The following is an 18112-nucleotide window of genomic DNA, read 5'->3' as shown; positions in this document are numbered from 1 at the left end:
GTCATTAGAACTGGCAGAAAAAGAAAAGAATTGTGTGCCACTCCATTCTTAGTGGCAAGAAAACCATATACTTTTGAACTTCTGTGAATACTCCATTTCAACTGAAAAATAATTACAGTTGATAGCTTCAAGAATCAAATGTTTAAATGGAGCCTTAATTTAACAATTCAGCAAATTTACTTTTTAAACTATTTTAGTCTAGATTGAGTAAATGACACATTTTCATTTTATTCTTGTCAGCCCTATTATTTTCTATTTCTTTTTTTAACTCAAAAGAAATGAAAAGAAGCAACACAGAATTTCTTTACTGCACAGAAGCCTGATTCAACTTTGTACTATTTCTCTCTCAACCAGCCTCGACTGGTGCTATTAACTGCCACATCTCCTACCACATCTCTGTTAAAATGAAAATCTGTATCTTACAACTCTTTGATTAGGCCAGTCAGTCTTAACGATATACTATGCTGATTCCCTTCCTGACTTAACTGTTAAGTTTTATTCATTATAAAAATCTGAACCTTTTTTGAAAAATGTTCATCTTACTTTAGAAGTAACATGACATTATCAACAAAATAAAATAATAAAATTTAATACTTCATTTCAAAGCTAGCTGGTTAATCACAATTCACCATAGAAGATATTCAATTAAAGGTAAACAAAAACTTAGACTATAAAATCCACAGTGAATTAGTCAAGTTTCACATGACTTAGAGGTTTAGATTTCACTTGAATTATGAGTTGTTTCCTGAATAAAATTATATTCCATCAACATACTTGTTTCTGGAAATCTGAAACGATGAGAAGTGGAATGGGAGTATCAATTTTACAGAAGTCCAGGATGAAAGAAAAATGGTCTAATCTTGCATAACTGAAACAATTATTTGTCTCTTTCTTTTTTAATCTAAATGGGCAATATTTGTTATTTGTATTAGGATGGGATGAATATAAAATGTTTGCATAATCACTTTTAGAGTTTCAAATATGTGCATACATATTTTATCCAAGCATTTCACATACTTACATTAAAAACAGACATTAAAAATAAACATTAGCTTCTTAATAAAATTTTCTTGAATTGACCCTGCTTAATTTTTCCTTATTTTTTAAGTTATTTTTTCACACCATTTAAAATCATAGCTATATGTTCCTTAAAGTAAACTGATATAGAGTTAATAAACTATTCTAAAGAACTGATTTGATTTTTAATCTAACTTTAAAAATGCAAATGTCTTTTAGCATACCAGATATGCTACCTATATGCTATCATTCTCTTTTATGTTTATGTGCTCACTGATGTGTTTATCTATAATAACTTTGTTAGTCTGTGCGTGTGACCTTAATCAGTAAGAATGTCAGCAAGTCATTGGTTGCAGGGAAGATAAGCGAGGAGTTTGAGATGCTGGCAAATCACCCAGGTGGAGAAGTTCCACACAGAGATGAGGTCATGGGGAAAATACCTTCGAAATTCAATGACCCATTCATTGACCCATGTTATTTACCAGATAGTGTTGTTAATTCTACACAGAAAGGAAAATAAAGGCCGTCTTTGGACAGAATCTTGATGAATCAATCTAGAGAGGAGACAAAACTGCAGAATAGAGAGCTGTGAAAATTGTGTAGTGTCTGAAAAGCCACAGAAGCAGAAACCAATTGTGCCAAATTCTACAGAGCCAAAGACACATGGGGATTTAGATGGAGCCAAGAAGAAAGGTGATCATACATTTAGCCACTTTGTAATGAATTTAAAAATGCTTTTTTCAAGCAAATATTAATCAATATGGTTTATAAAATGTTAGTTTAAACAGAAAAAAGGCCATTTAAATATTATGTGGCTTGCTCATTAAAGCAGTCATCAGAGAAAATTTCCTCTTTCCTAAGCACAAAAATGCAAAGAGTCATTGTGAAATCAGCAAACTGCAGTAATCAACCATGTCTAGTATTTTCCTGACATTATCAACGACATAATGAGATGAGACTTGTGGTTTACATAGTCCAAATCAGCTATCATTTCTCTGCTATCCCAATTTAAACCATAAATTAGCGGCACAGTCACTAAGACAGGCTCTACCCATCGTCATTTGCATCCAATCAGTTAATGACTGGCAGCTGTCTATAGTACCGATTACTGAAGGCAGCAGCTTCATGTATAATGCTTCGTGAGGCTTAAAATCATATTCAGTTAAAGCACGTGGTAGACTGAAGAACTCCAAAATTTGCAAAGGCTTTCAAAGGAAGGGAAAAAGAAAATAACAATGAAATAACTATATTCTCAGACAACCTGAGGAAAGACTGGCTTTAAAGGGTTTCTAATCTTTTGCCAGGCTCAAATAACATAATAAAGTAAAAAAAAATTGCCTTTAGGAAGATTACTGCCAATCTCATAATTGCTAAGGAGTGAATGCTAGACAGAATTATTATAAATAGAAAAATTATTATAAATAGGTTTAAAAAAAAAAAAAGAAGCAACCTGGATTGAAAGAGTTTTGCCTTGTATCAGAAAGGAAGCATATGTCACAGAGGCAGCCATGGAATCCGCTCCCAATTCTATCCCTCCTGTTATAAAGCACACCTCAGTGCACAGGAGAGCAACAGCCTAATACTTTACATGTTTGCCTGCTTTATTTATGTACACCTTATCTCTAAACAGATTATAAATCCTCTTTAAAGAGAAGGATGATGACTTTAACGTTTATTATTCAGTGTATTCATTACTGAATGCCTCTTCTCCACCAGGCACTGTCCTAATTGCTACATACATGCCATTTTAAAAATGCAAAAATCTCTGCCTTCGTGTGTCTTACATTCTAGTGTATGCTGGACATATATTCAGACATCAAACACATACACATGGACGAGGTAGTATATTAAAGAGTAATAAAAAAGTGTTATAAAAAAAAAAAAAGCATGGGAATAGGTAGGGGATACTGGGAAAGGCAGGTAGTTGCAATTTTTAAATTGTTAGGAATTTAATTGGCTACGCTTTCCTAACAAGAAGTGTTTCCTAGGAAGGGGTAGCCAATTTTAAATGCGGCAATTTACTTATCATGTAACATTTGACCACAGTCCTCAAGATGGTGAGGGAGACCAAGGAGAGAATATCCCAGGCAACACAGTCCAGGAAGAAGCAATGACAGGTGCAAAAGCTCCGAGGCAGGCGCTCGCGTGGCATATAGAAGGCACATGAAAGGGGCCAAGGACTGGATGACAGAAGTATAGGGTCCAGTCTGGGATGATGTGCTTTGACTTTGAGTCAAACGGGGACTCAGTGGAGGACCAGAGGCCGTTAGTACCAGAGTCTGACTTGAACTACAAAGGGATCGCCAGGGCTGCTGGTTAAACACTGACTCTAAGGATGTAAAATGGGAGCAGGGGTTCAGGTCAGACATGTAAAGAGACTGGAAGTCGTCACTCCCACCCTTTCACCAAGAAAAAGCTAAATAAATAAATAAACCAATGCCTTTTTTGGAGCTATCAGTGAACCGAGGTCGTGGGGCAAGCCAGGACCCTAAAATCTGGAGAGAGGAGCAAATCCAGAGTCACAGCAGAAATGCGAATACCTGGAGTAGAAGCTGTGGGAGATGGAAATTGATGGGAACAATGAACTTGTAATTGTGAGGAGTTGCTTGCGGCTGAACGTGAGAGGGAGAAACTCATGGGGCCACAGCAAACTTAGGGGCCTCTACACTTTTGTGAGTTTTGCCTTCATGAACACCACCAGGTTCTCATGTAAAGAGCTAAGATGCCCTCCTGGCTCTGGAGGAGGGAGCATAAGAATAAACTTTTTGAAATACAATAGTTCCCCCTTATCCACAGGATAAGTTCCAAGACCCCAGTGGATGCCTGGCACCATGGATAATACCAATCCTTACACAGCTGTGTGTCACTAACAATAAGATACATTGTGAGAAATGCAGTGTTAAGCGATTTCATCTTGTGAGAAGAACACGGAGCTCACTTACACAAACCTAGGCCATACTTTAATGTGACTGGCAGTGTAAGAGGTTTATTTACACCAGCAATACCATCAGTTTACGCCAGTTCACACCATCACCACTAACACATGAATAATGTCTTGCACTAGAACTTAATGTCAGCTACTACCTCTCTAGCAATAGGAAGGTTTCAGCCAAGGTACAATCTTTTAAGTCACTGGTCTATATGTAGTCTGTCATTTAGAGAAAGCTCATTATGTGGTGCATGACTACACATACTATGTTTTTTCCTATACATACATATCTATGATAAAATTTAATTTATAAATTAGGCACAGTAAGAGATTAAGAACAATAACTAATAATAAAATAGCACAATTATAACAATGTATTGCAATAAAAATTGTGAGCATGGGGTCTCTCTCTCTCTCTCTCTCTCTCTCTCTCTCTCTCTCTCTCTCTCCTTATTGGGAGGAATCCAGAGAAAAGCCCACGCAGACATGGGGAGAAGGTGCAAATTCCACAGACAGTGGCACAGTGGGGAACTGATTTTTTTTTCCTCATCAACATTATAACCAAATGCCATTACTCAAGGACATGCTGTTAAGCGTGGATACAGTGGACAAAGGAATGATTCACATCCCAGGCAGCTTGGAGCAGGAGGCATGAGATTCCATCCCATACTTGGAATGGCAAGCAATTCAAAACTTAAGAATTGTTTATTTCTGGAGTTTTCTACATAATATTCTCAGATCAAGGTGAACCATGGGTAACTGAAAGCATATAAAACAAAGCCTAGGATAAGGAGAGACTACTGTATGCCCTTATCTGTCTCCACAACAAGGGTCTATTCTTCAGGTGAAAGACCTTGCCAATGGCATTCCTCACAGTCCAGAACCTTCTAGCCTTCCTCTCTCAACTGGAGTGGGGGATAGAGAAAACTAATAAACATGCAGCAAGGTCAGAGCCGGAGACACAAAAATGTAACTATGAAACCATACAACACTCCCCTCCCTTTACCAACATTATCAACAGGCCTCCAGTATAATAACAGGGGATTGCAGCAAAAAGAGATGAAAACACAGACTCAGTTCTTAGAGAAGCCCACAGACAGCAGTAAGGACACCAGATAAATGTGATGCCTCTGGTAACAGCCCAACTCCTAGCCAGACTAAAATTAAACCTCACCCTACGCCCATTTACCTCAGTTCCTATTACCCACACATCAGGTCACTTTTAATAAAACATCCCACAGCATGCTAACTAACGACAAGAAAACAGAGGCAGGGAGATCAGGACACACACTTTAAATGATAATCCGATGAAAGATGAAGTTGGCTCGGGCCATGGTAGCAGTGGAAGTGGTGGAAAGTGGTCAAGATCGGAGGTATTCTGAAGACAGCAGAGGTGAATTGCTAATGAAATGGAGGTAGAATGTGAAAGACAAAGTGGAGGCAGGGATGACTCCACGGTGTGGACCAGCGCTGCAGGGAAAATGGAGCTGCCTTCAACTGAGATAGTAAAGGCTTCAAGTAAAACAGGTGGCTGGAGTAAGGGTTCAGGAATCCAAAATTTTGAGGAGGTAGTTAATCCTTACCTGAGGATATTTTTCTACTGATAATTAGAGATAGTGGAAGGAAGGGAGAGAGGCAGAGAGAGAAACATCAATGTGAGAGAGACACATCTATTGATTGCTTCCTGCATTCCCTGACCATGGCTGGGGATCCAGCTTGCAACTGAAGTACGTGCCCTTGACCAGAATCGAACCTGGAACCCTTCAGCACACAGGACGGTGCTCTATCCACTGAACCAAACCAGCTAGGACAGGAATTCAATTTTTAATGTCTCAAATGGTATAATAAATACTGGTCAGTTGCGTATTCATTTAACTAATAGTATTCGGAGTGCCTAATACTATAACAAAAAGACATAAAAATATATTGGAAACCAATAAAATGCTTAATAATTATTTTACCAACTAAATGGATAAATGAACAAATGATCAAATATTTTAGCCATGTCACCAAAATAACTTCACCAGAATCATAATCATCACTGTCAACAGTAATAGCAGGTAAGGCTGGAAAACATCTAGGAGTTTACAAAATGCTTCAGCCAAGTCCAGGATGGAGCCTGTTACAGACACTCCTGCCCCTCCTTTTCTTTCAGAGTAAGACAATGTGCCTGGGTACTTGCCTTTCCAGAATTCCGATACCATTTCCCAGCTCTCTCTGCAGCTATGTGAGGCCAATAGTCTGTGAGCAAACATGGGGTGCACAATCTCTGAGGTCTGCTCTAAAGACAAAGGGTATACCCACCATTTGCCCTTTCCCTCCCTCTTCCTGTCAGCTGAAGTGCTGATGTGACAATGAGCCATTTTGGACCACATGGACAGGGTGACACTACTGAGATGGCAAGGGAACAAAAGAGAAGGGGCTGGGATCCTGAAAATCCACGGCGCCATCTTATCAGCGCTGGGCTGTACTTGCTCAGATTGTTACATGAAAGAATGAGGCTTCTATCTTAGTCAAGCCACTGTTGTCATGGCTCCTTGTTACAGGAACTGACAACTTAACCAATAAATTTAACTCCTCAGAACAATCCTGGGATGCAAATAATGTGCGATATTTTCCTTATAATTCCTTATTATGTTTCTGTTTTAAACAGCAGGAAAATAAACTGGTAGCACAGCCTTGGTTTATATATTTATATCTATCAGTGAAGAAAAATGAACTGAAAAGTATTCTGCAAGAACTGATTACAACGATTTTTACAGCAAGGTGTAGGTTCAGGCATCCAATAAACTATAGTGCTCACTACCTAAAAAAGCCACAGGGCGAAGATTTTTCCATGAGAACATGCTATGCACTGATTTCACTCTTATGTGGGATCTAATAAACAAAATGAACTAATAAGCAAAACAGAGCCAGACTCATAGATAGAGAGCAGGCAGACAGCTGTCAGGGTAGAGTTGGTGTGGGTGGAGGGATTGAGAAAAAAAAAAGAGAAATAATAGGAAAAAATAAATAAAAATAAAGTTTCTAGTCACCTTAAAATTCCTGCAATCTATCAAACAGTATAAGTACCAACAATTAGTTCCTTGGCTTCCAGACATGTGTTGCTCATTCACAGTAGGGGGCTTACAGGAGGCAGTGATCAATGATTTTCTCTCATCACTGATGTTTCTATCTCTCTCTTCCTTTCCCTTCCTCTTTGAAATCAATTATATATATATAATTTTTAATGCAATACCTGACTATTTAGTCAGGGGCACTGACCTCTTTTCACTCAGACTGTCAAATAAAAAAATGACAACAGCCAGCGCAATAGCCGTCCGATGTGAATGAATCAAACATATACCCTTTTTTTTTTTTTTGTCAGATCAGGAAAATGATATTTTTTGTTGTGTCACAGAATTTTAGCAATTCATTTATGTGTGCCATGGCATGAACAAGTTGAAAATCACTGGTCTAGATAATTGTGTATATATCCTTATATACATCAGCAGGGCACTCCATGCAATTGGAACGGTTTTGTACTGTTAGTATTTAAATACTGGTACAGAATTGTGTTAGGAAAAGTAGACGACCAGTTCAAATGCAAGCAAACATACTTTAAAGCAGTGGTTTTCAACCTTCCTAATGCCGCGACCCTTTAATACAGTTCCTCATGTTGTGGTGACCCCCAATTTCACTGTTACAAATTGAACATAATTAAAGCATAGGGATTAATCACAAAAACAATATGTAATTATATATGTGTTTTCCGATGGTCTTAGGCGACCCCTGTGAAAGTGTCATTCGACCCCCAAAGGGGTCGCGACACACAGGTTGAGAACCTCTGACAAAGGATACATAACTAAAAAATGGATTATGAAGAACAAGAGTATTTGTCACTATTTACTATATTTCTGCACTTAAAATGTAAACTTATTTTCATTCAGTTGTTTTCAAGCTTCCATAACCATTTAATTAACTAAAACCAGAGAAATCCTTTGTAACAGCTTTTGACTATTCACTTACAGATCCTGAGGTTTGCTAAAATGACTTTCTAAATCAAAACCAATAAAAAAAATATGATCAATCTGTATCTGGTACAGTGAAAAGTTTATTTCCCCAAGTGACTTAAGAACTCAAATAAGAATGTGCTCACTACTTGGCAGCACCCCAGTTACTTGGCCTCTGCAACGCTAAGGATAGCTCAGGCCTGCATGCGTAAGCACTGACACCTACAGACACAGTTCCGAGGTTCAGAGGTAGACGTGCCTCCAAATCTGCTAACTGTGTTAGTGTCATTCTGGTGGTGTTTACTCAGGTGATGCTTACAAAACAGAGAGCTCAAGCATACTTAATTGTTTTAACCTGACTTTTATTACACGCTGAAAGAGGTGATGTCCATCAGTACTTTAAAATGTGGAATCCAAGCATTTTTCTAAAACCTTATGGTAGTCGATATTTTTACATAACGAGTTCTAATTCCTCTGGACCACTGGTTCTCAACCTTGGCTGCACATTAGAATCACCTGGGCCTCATCCTCCAGAAATTCTGTGTCTTTGTTATGGGGTGGGGCCACAACATTAGTAACAAAGAAACAGAATTTCTGAAGGATGAGGCCCAGAAATCAGGATTTTAAAAAACTTCCCAGGTGATTCTAATGTGCAGCCAAGGTTTAGAACCACTGCTCTGGAAAAATACTTCCCTATTCCAAATATGGAACACTGATATGTCTCTAAATTGCACTGCTCACCTCTTAAACGATAAAAAGATATGGGCATTGCATAAAAGGACCTCTTCATCCTTAATGCTGTGTTTTAAGGCAAGAAGCATAGATATAAGAAGGCAGAAAAAGTAAACTGTCTAGGTAAAAGCATAAAATAAAGTATTACCTTTAGCTGGGTTTACTTTTATCCCTGACCTATACAGCATTTCCTCATTCTGCCAGTCTCCATTCCTGATTGCAGTCTTGAGTCCATAGAAAACAATTAATGTAGCTGTAGCATAAAAAATCAAGCTCTTGAGAAACCGCTTCTGGACTCTGACATAAAGGGCTCTGGCACCCACTGTAATGAGGAGGCAGAAGCCCATGCTAGGAATATACAATACTCGCTCTGCAATTACAAAGCCGACATAGAAAAACAGGTTCGTGGCAGGAACAAAGGGTATGATTAACAAAGATAAAGACAGTACAACAATGTTCTCTGTAGAAGGAAGTGGTGTTGTCTGTGGTACATTATTTTTAATGCCATTTTCTACTTTGGATGCAAAGCTGGGCTTAATCTCTGAGTTCCGGTATTCCACATCTGAATGGCAGCTATGTCCGTTTGCATTCTGCTTGCCATTTGTTACAAATTTCCCATAGTATTCTCTTTCCACGCTTGGGCTCTTTAAACCACAGTAGGCAAGAAGGAGGAGTCCAGTATAGAAGGCCACAGTGTGTAGGTTTCTCCAATCACAAACTGTTTTGAGCAGAGGCACGGCATCCATTGACCAATCAAAACTGAGGGTATCAGGGCAGAGTAACAGCCAGAGGTTCTTGGTTGGCAAGTAGAAGAAGGTGAGCGTGCGAGCCAGGAGACTATCAGAATCAGCAGCTGGGTTGTCAGAGTTGGAAAAGCTTGGTGGTTTGTTTCCCATCCAGTATAAACGGGCACCCAAAAGGGAAGTCCCCCAGAGAGTTAACAAACTAATGCTGAGGAAAAGAGACAAATTCTTCCCCTGAAACCAAAAGAGAGGGGGGGAAAAATTAAGATGATCATCAATACAGCATGGTGACACTTCACTTAACATTAGAGATGAAATACATTTTTAAATGGGCAGTTAACACAGCATTATGTCTTAAATATATGACTTCATCCACCTCCTTTTTAAACATGTTTAAAAAAATTTTAACCTAAAAAAATTGACTGTGGAATCCTACTTTGTATAGAACTTTTGGTGAAGTAGTTTTTCTTCTCCTTCCTTTTCTAACGTACCAATAACCAAAGCTTCAACTTCTTGACGTCTACAAAATGAGTTGTATATATTTCCTTCTTGGAATTAGCATCAGGTCAAAATAAGACAACAATGTGAAAGTACTTATTCTTAGTAGGCATCTAATAACTGAGTTCTTTCATTTTATAATTCAGATACCGGGGGAAAACAAAGAACAGTCATGACAAAAAAAAAATACATGGGGAGAACAGGATTCCATTCAGCTCGAAAGTAGGAATAGCATTTCGCCATGTCTATGCCAGTCCTGACTTCATTGTCTTGAATATCCTTGCAGAATTTATAAACCAGGCTTTCACCTGTACCCCAGGCTGCCACTGGCATCAGTGACATCAACCATTTAACAACATTCCTCACGAATGTGAAGTTTTTCACGTTGATGACAACTTTTTAGGAATACAATGACTTTAAAACAAACTTATTTTGTGAGAAATAAAATGGTGAGATGAAGGCAAAAGGACATCCTTGTTAATGAGAATATTGTGGCAAACTTTTTCAATCTGAATAAGAATTTAGTGACCTCAAACAATCTAAGTCCTGAGAATGAAGAAAATATTTGCAAATAATACATTAATATCCAAAATATATACATAATTCATACAACTCAAAGAAAAAAAAACAAATACAATTACAAAACGGTCAGAGGATCTGAATAGACATTTTTCCAAAAAAAGATGGCCAATAGGTACATGAAAAGATGCTCAACATCACTAATCATCAGAGAAATGCAAATCAAAACCACAACCAGATATTGCCTCACACATTTCACAATGGCTATTATCAAAAAGATAAGAAATAACAAGTGTTGATGAGGATGTGGAGAAAAGGGAAACCTTATGTACAGTTTGGTGGAAATATAAATTGGTGCACCCACTATGGAAAATAAGCATGGAAATATGCCTCATTAAAATTGAATTACCATATGATCCAGCAATTTCACTTCTAGTTATTTATCTGAAGAAACTGAAATTACTATGTCAAAAAGATATCTTGCATCCCCATGTTCACTGCAGTATTATTTATAGCAGCCAAAACACGAGACCATCTCAAGTGTGTATCAATAGATGCATATATATATATTCCATATATATATCAAATGGAATATTACCCAGCTATAAAAAGAAGGAAACTCTGCCATTTGCCACAACATGAATATACTTTAAGGGCATCATGCTAAGAGAAATCAATCAGACAGAGGAAAAAAAATACTGTATTATCTCACAGGCAGAATCTAAATAAAACCCCACAAACTCACATATTCAGAGAACAAATTGATGGGTGGCTGAGATGGGGGAGGGATGTAAAGGGCCAAATGGCAAAGGTGGTCAAAAGGTACAAGTTCCAGTTATAAGATAAATAAGCCTGAGGATGCCATGTATGATGTGGTGATTACAGTTAACAATACTGTATTATTGTATATTTGACAGTCTATTGAGCAGACCTTACAAGTTTGCATCACAATAAAAAAATAAAATTTTTGTAACTATGTGTTACAAAACTTAACTTACTTGTGGTAATCATTTCACAATATAAACATACATCAAATTATTATTTTGTACACCTAAAACTAATATAATGTCTATATTAATTATATCTCAATTAAAAAACAATCCACAAAGAGCAATATATCTTGAGCATGCACAACTTCCATTATAACCATGCTATATTATAAGCAACTGCTACTACACTGTCCTTCCCAGACACTTCTCATTCACCTCTCTCACTGCTAGAAGCCACAGAACTGGTCCTAGACTATCTGCTCTATCTCCACTCTGAACCTAATGATCTCAGCAAGATTCATGATTTTAAAATTATTAATATTTCCTAATAACTCCATCTCCCTTCACCTCCATAATCCTTCATTCAATTGTATGTTGAGCATATACACTTAGGTACCTCAACGCAAAATGTCCAATATACAACTTGACTTCCTACCTTCTCCAATGAAACAGTTCCTCTCCAATCATTACACCTGAGATGATGGTAATACTATGTAAGCAGTTTCTTCTTCACAACCTCTCTCCTTCCCTCTACATTCCATGCATTACACCAAGTCCTCTCACTTTCACTTCAAAATATATCCTGATGTGTCCATTTCCCTCCATCTCTTCTGTCATCACTCTAGTTCAAAATCCCAAGACTTGGATGATCAGATTAGACTCCTCCTAACTGGTAATCTAACCCTTTCCAACACAGATAAGTGTTCCCAAATTTTAAAATCATTAATGGGAGCTTATTCTAAGACCTTAGAAGTTTTTATCTTTACAAAACAAAGTTTATAATTCATTGAGCAGTTTTCTTGATGTCCACTTTTATATTTCAAAATTATTTTGAACAGTATTTTAGGTATTTAAAAAGGGGTAATTCTGGGTATAAAAGACAAGGAGCAAAGGGAGATGAGGTTAGAAGTTAAAAATTCAGAATAAGAAAAATTAGAAACAACAAATAAATGGAAATTTTAAGAGGTGGGATTGTTGGTTTATATCAAATCACAATAATGCTAAATTCACAGAATTAACTGTCTCAGTGTTTTAAAAACTTCTTTGGTGGACCTGGCTGGTTTGGCTCAGTGGATAGAGCATCGGCCTGTGGACTGAAGGGTCCCGGGATCTATTCTGGCCGGGGCACATGCCTGGGTTGCAGGCTCAATCCCCAGTAGGGGGTGTGCAGGAGGCAGCCCATTGATGATTCTCATCATTGATGTCTCTCTCTCTCTCCCCCTCTCCCATTCTCTCTGAAATCAATAAACATATTTAAATAAAAATGAAAACTTCTGTGGCAGACCTCTGCTCAAAATTAACTTTTGTAATGCTATTTGGAATTTTTAATGGCAGGGGAATAATATGTTCAGTCATCACGAATCTTTAAATTTCAGGTCTCTGCTAGAAAAATGAAATGATTCAAAGCCTCTTTATCATCTAAAAGTAACTTTTGCAAACCATTACCTTGGCTCCTCTGAAATTCTACACAACAAAAAGCTTAAAATTTCTGGATTATAGGAGAAAAATTAAAACACACAAAACCAAATGTTAAAAGTTGTAAATAACTTGATGGATCAAGGACATAATTGTGTAGTCTTAGATTCTAGAAAGGAGAAACATATCATTTGGCAAAAATAAATAAGAAAATAGATCATGAATAAAGAAGACTGAACTTGAAAATAATTCAATTTTGAATTTGTACCAGAAGTCCATTTTCAAAGTGTAACTAAAGACCTTGTGTTCTTGGAGCTTCATATATCCTATTCCAGAAAAACACATCATGAGGAAAAGAGCCATAGGGGCTTAAAGGACAATGTTCAAACCTGAAGGACCATCCATATCAACTGTGAGCTTTTAAAAAGACCAGTGCCATGGTCTAACTAAATTCTCCATAGGGGATTGGTTCTAATGCAGCTGACTTTGAGAATCACTGCATATTCGTACGAGTCTAATTCTTAGTGATACTAAAAATACTGTTGGCCGATGGCTTTCATTTCACGAAGTTTTAAAGCTTCTCTTCCTCAATCTAAATGAATAAACCATAATGAAATGTAATGTTTCCTCCCAAGCGCAGGGCAAAATTGAATTCTTAGTATAATGGAGTGGTGAGCATCATGAAGGTCAGGCTACAAAGGAACTGAGATCATTGTAATAAGTAGAACTCAAGGTTGAAATATTTAAGTGTTGTTGCACTATACAGAAGACAGAGGATTTGTTCCCGGGGGCGGGGGGGAGTGGTGGGGGGGCAGAAAATAGTCTTCTAAATATGAATCACAAAAAGCACATAATCCAGAGAGGAAATTAAGGAAAAGGCAAAAACATTTGAAAAAATGTTCAATTTCCTTCATCAATAAAAATGAAAATCAAACTGAAAAAATACATTTCACATGAATCTAAGTGGGGGGAAAAGAGAAATGGAAAAAATTGGATCTCTCCCTCACTGAGTGACTTTGGGTAAATATTGGGTAAATATAAATTATAGAGTTTTGGTGAGAAAATTAGAAGTATTTAGAAAAATTAATACTTTGTATCCCCTACTATTTGATAATCTGGACTCAGTTACCTATTCTCTAAAAAGAAAATCTTAGATCTAAATATAAGGACATCTAATTCATCACTATTTATAAATGCAAAAATAAGAAAATAGCTAAAAATTTCAATAGAGCAATATGAAAATAAACCATGGTATATCCATATCTTTTGAATATATAATGCAACTAAGAGGAAAAAGATACTTTTTTATAAAATATCATAAATAAATACAAATAGACATAAACTGGCTTTATGAAAATCAAATTTTTCTAAATGTTTAAATATGCTTTTCATCCTTTTAAAAATTCTTCTTTAACATAAAAAGGGAAATCAGCCCAAATCTCCATTTTGTTGAAAATAAAACAAAAACTGTATCTTTCTTTTTTTTTAAATTACATTTCATTGGGGTGGCATTGGTCAATATGCACATATAGGTTTCATGTGTGAATTTCTAAGTTACAAAATTACAAAATTTTAGAGGGATTTTTCTGGAACTGTCAGAAACAGAAAATCATAGGATGGAAATCAGCTAAGAATATAATGTTCATGGTTGACAATTTCATTTCTAGTCTTTGGGTACATTACAGAAATTTAAAAAAAAACACCTACTTATGAATCAGCTAATAATGTGACATTTACCATAAAACATCAAAATCTTTCCCACACATTACCTGAAAGATGAAGTCAAGGCTCTGGGAAGACCCTGCCATGTTAATTAGTGGTGATGCCTTTTAAGGAGCCTGTAGTAAATTATTTCCTTCTATGGGAGTCTTTGACAAAAGAAAGAACACAAGAGAAAAATGAAAGTCAACTATAACAACTCCCCTACCACTCAAGAAAAACTGCCATGCATGCTGGCAACTTCAATATGGTATTCTATCTCATATTTTGGGGGGCATAAAAGAAACTGAAAATAAATATTTTAGACTCGATGAAAGAGAAATGTAAACATTCTGGTGTAGAGTATGAAAACCATCATGAGACTCACTTTTTGGCAAACTAATAAAAATAAATTACTTAAGCAATAGGCTCATTTAATTCCAAATTAAGCCCTTGGCAATGATAATAGAGTTATAATAATAATAAAGTAGATAAAAATCAGTATCTGAAAGTTTTAAGAACTGAGAGGAAAGGCTATCCAGACATAACAAAAATCCAGTATCTTTTATTTGTAGCCATCATTCATCACTGACGTCATAGGCCTTCCTCATATCAATAATATAGGCTTCCTCTTTGCTGTCCTCCTTTTCCAAAACAGTTCTCATTAGAGACTCACTCCAAAACATGAATATAAAAGCATATTTTACTGAATTTGTGACAAGAAGTAGTGCATGGCTAAAGGATAATTAGTAATTGTTCTTAGCACATATTCATGTGATTAATCAAAGTTTTGCCATAATAAAGTTGTCAGGGTACTTCTGTTTCCCTTCAATGGAAAAATAGGTTTCCTTATTAATAATTACCTACTATATAAGATTAGAAACTCTTTTTCACATCAACTAACAGACAAGATAAAATAATTTAATGTTTGGTATATCAAACTACATAAAGAGGTTCAATGGACAGATATCTCCAGTCTTTGTAAGGAACGAATTTCAAGATTTAAGGCATAGGAAGCATGGTACAATGCTGAGAAATTTATTCAACACTTTCAATTATAAAGAATCATTTATTCAAGATGACTCTGTAATACACCAGAATACTTTATGGTGAGTTCTAAGATCTATCAGAAAGCATTTGTACATGCCCAGATAAACAAAACAGCTTAACAAATCAGTTATAGATAGAATTTCACTGAGAAAATCTAGATTTTTTTAAAATCAGATTATCATTTACAACAAGGTTTTCCTCAAGGGGGATTATGGTTAATTCAAAATCCAAAGAGTGTCAAAACATATTCATGTATCTGACATTATAAATGACATGTGTTACTTACCCAAAGTTTAAAATCAAACATATTTGTATTGGTTTGGTGGTAAAAGGTCATTGAAAACAATAGTGTATTTTTTTCTTATTTCAGTTACAATCACAACTATTAGCCTACTTAAAATTCCTCATAATCTTCATTCATACATGATACTTAGCTAAATGTTGGTAAAAAAATGAACATTTAGAATATTAAACAAATGTAAATTAAAGAGAAGATACCTAAGATGACTATGTATTCTTCTTTTACTTAGTCATACTTGAGGTTCTTCTGAATTTTACTTAAACATTTGTTTTATTTACTCTGTCAAAGGTGTTACCTAGTGTCCGCACCTTAATTTTCAATACCGTTTTCCAATAAAAATAACTAGGGTTCTTTGAAGAAATGAACTGATTTTAGGACTAGGGCAGGAAATACACAAGATGAGCAAGAAAGTGAGAAATTACTCAAAACACACACACACACAGTGTCAAGTAGACACAGGATTATATTTAAAGAGCTCCCAATGGCAAAAGATGGAACAATTTGAGCAATAAAATAAGTAAAGCGGTATTAAATTATAGCCCAGTGTATAAAATAAATACCCATAAGTCCATGCCAAGAAATGATTCAAAAAATAAATACATGAGAGTGAAGAGACAAATGTCCCTCACAGACTTTCAAATAATTGACATACATACTCCACCCTCAAAGAGGAAAAGCATAATTCCCCACTCTATCAATGTGGGTCATGTGTTCTGACTTCCTTCCAAAGAACACAGTGTGGAAGGACGGAAGTGGGAGGGATTAACTCTACGGTGGAGAAACATGAAAAACACTACCTCAGGCCCCATGGCAAGGTCCACATTAACATGATAAGTCAGGTTAATATTGGGTACCGTTGGTATTATCATTATATCTGTCTTCTTCCTCTCAAAACGCATGAAAATGTAATCATGAGAAAAACATCTGGCAAATTCCATTGGAGAACATTTCACAAAACAGCTAACTAGAAATCCTTAAAAGTGTGAAGGTTGTAAAAACAAAGTCTGAGGAACTGTCACACGAGGGGGAGCCTAAGGAGACAAGACAAAGAAGTGGAATGTGCTATTCCAGATGGCACCTTGGAACAGAAAAGGAACATTAGGTAACAATGATGGAAATCTGAGTGAACTATGACCTTTGGTTAATAATAATGTATCCGCATTGGATAACTAATTATATATACTATACTAATTTATAATGGCAGTAACAGGGGAAACTGGGTGTGAAGTATAGAGGAACTCTGTTTCATCTTCTCAATTTTTCTGTAAACCTAAAACTGTTCTAGAAAAAAAAAACATTTAAAGAATGGTTGTTAGCAGAATAAAAATGTTAGAAAGCAAATAAAATTAAGTAGATGGGCTTCGATAGATCAATATCAGAAAGCTTTGAGCCAAAAAATACAGTCAATCCTCTGTATGCGTGGTTTTATACAGCCTCAGATTCAACCAACCACGTATCTAAAATTTCAGGAAAAAACCCCCAAACATTCCAAAAAGGCAAAACTTGAATTTTCCATGTGCCAGGCACTAAGCTGAATCCATTCAAATGAAGTGGGAGGTAGCATACCCTGTGTAGCCTAGAGGCAAATACAGGTTATGTCCATCTACACTAATAAAAAACAAGCATGCAAATTGACCGTACCTTCGCTACACCTTCAGCCACACCCAGCAGCCAATCAGAGTGACTATCTGCAAATTAACCCAACCAAGATGGTGGCCAGCAGCCACGGAGCTGGAGTGAGCAGGAGGCTTGGTTGCCCCAATGATGAAGCCAAGCTTCCCGCCTGCCACAGCCAGCTCTGAGCTCCACTCAAAGCAACAAAGTTTCAATTATAGAAGGTAAATAAACCCCAGATACCTGCTTTCAGCCAGCAGTGGCCAAGGAGCTGGAGCGAGCAGGAGGTTTGGGTTGCCCTGGTGATGGAGGAAGCCAAGCTTCCTGCCTGCCCTGCTGGCCTTCAGCTTTGCTAAAGGCTACAAAGTTTCAATTATAGAAGATAAATAAATCCCCCAAAAAAGGAGAAGCTGGGAGCTTCTGTTGCCAGAGGCTTGGGCAGCCTGAAAACAACCCTCAGCCCCTCTCCCAGGTTGGCCAGGGATCACAGCGGGACCTCCACACTGATCTGGGACACCCTTCAGGACAAACCAGCCAGCCCCGACCTGTGCACAAGGCCTCTATCTTATATAATAAAAGGATAATATGAAAATTGACCCTAACAGCAGCAGGAC

The 18112-nt window shown here is 36.8% G+C and overlaps 1 protein-coding gene across 1 annotated transcript in view; it reads right to left on the bottom strand.

Annotated features, from left to right (window-relative positions):
* The window catches only part of TMTC2 (transmembrane and tetratricopeptide repeat containing 2), a 397072-nt gene that overhangs the window by 191300 nt on the left and 187660 nt on the right, over positions 1 to 18112 (bottom strand). The window contains exon 3 of the mRNA XM_006774726.2: positions 8819 to 9647. Within this exon, the coding sequence (XP_006774789.1) occupies positions 8819 to 9647 (829 nt within the window). The remainder of the gene's footprint in view (positions 1 to 8818; positions 9648 to 18112) is intronic.

This window comes from Myotis davidii, unplaced genomic scaffold (assembly GCF_000327345.1).
Source record: "Myotis davidii unplaced genomic scaffold, ASM32734v1 scaffold26, whole genome shotgun sequence".
NCBI classification, from domain to species: Eukaryota; Metazoa; Chordata; class Mammalia; order Chiroptera; family Vespertilionidae; genus Myotis; species Myotis davidii.
The sequence above is the reverse complement of the archived record's forward strand: the minus strand, read 5'-3'. Positions and strand labels throughout refer to the sequence as shown.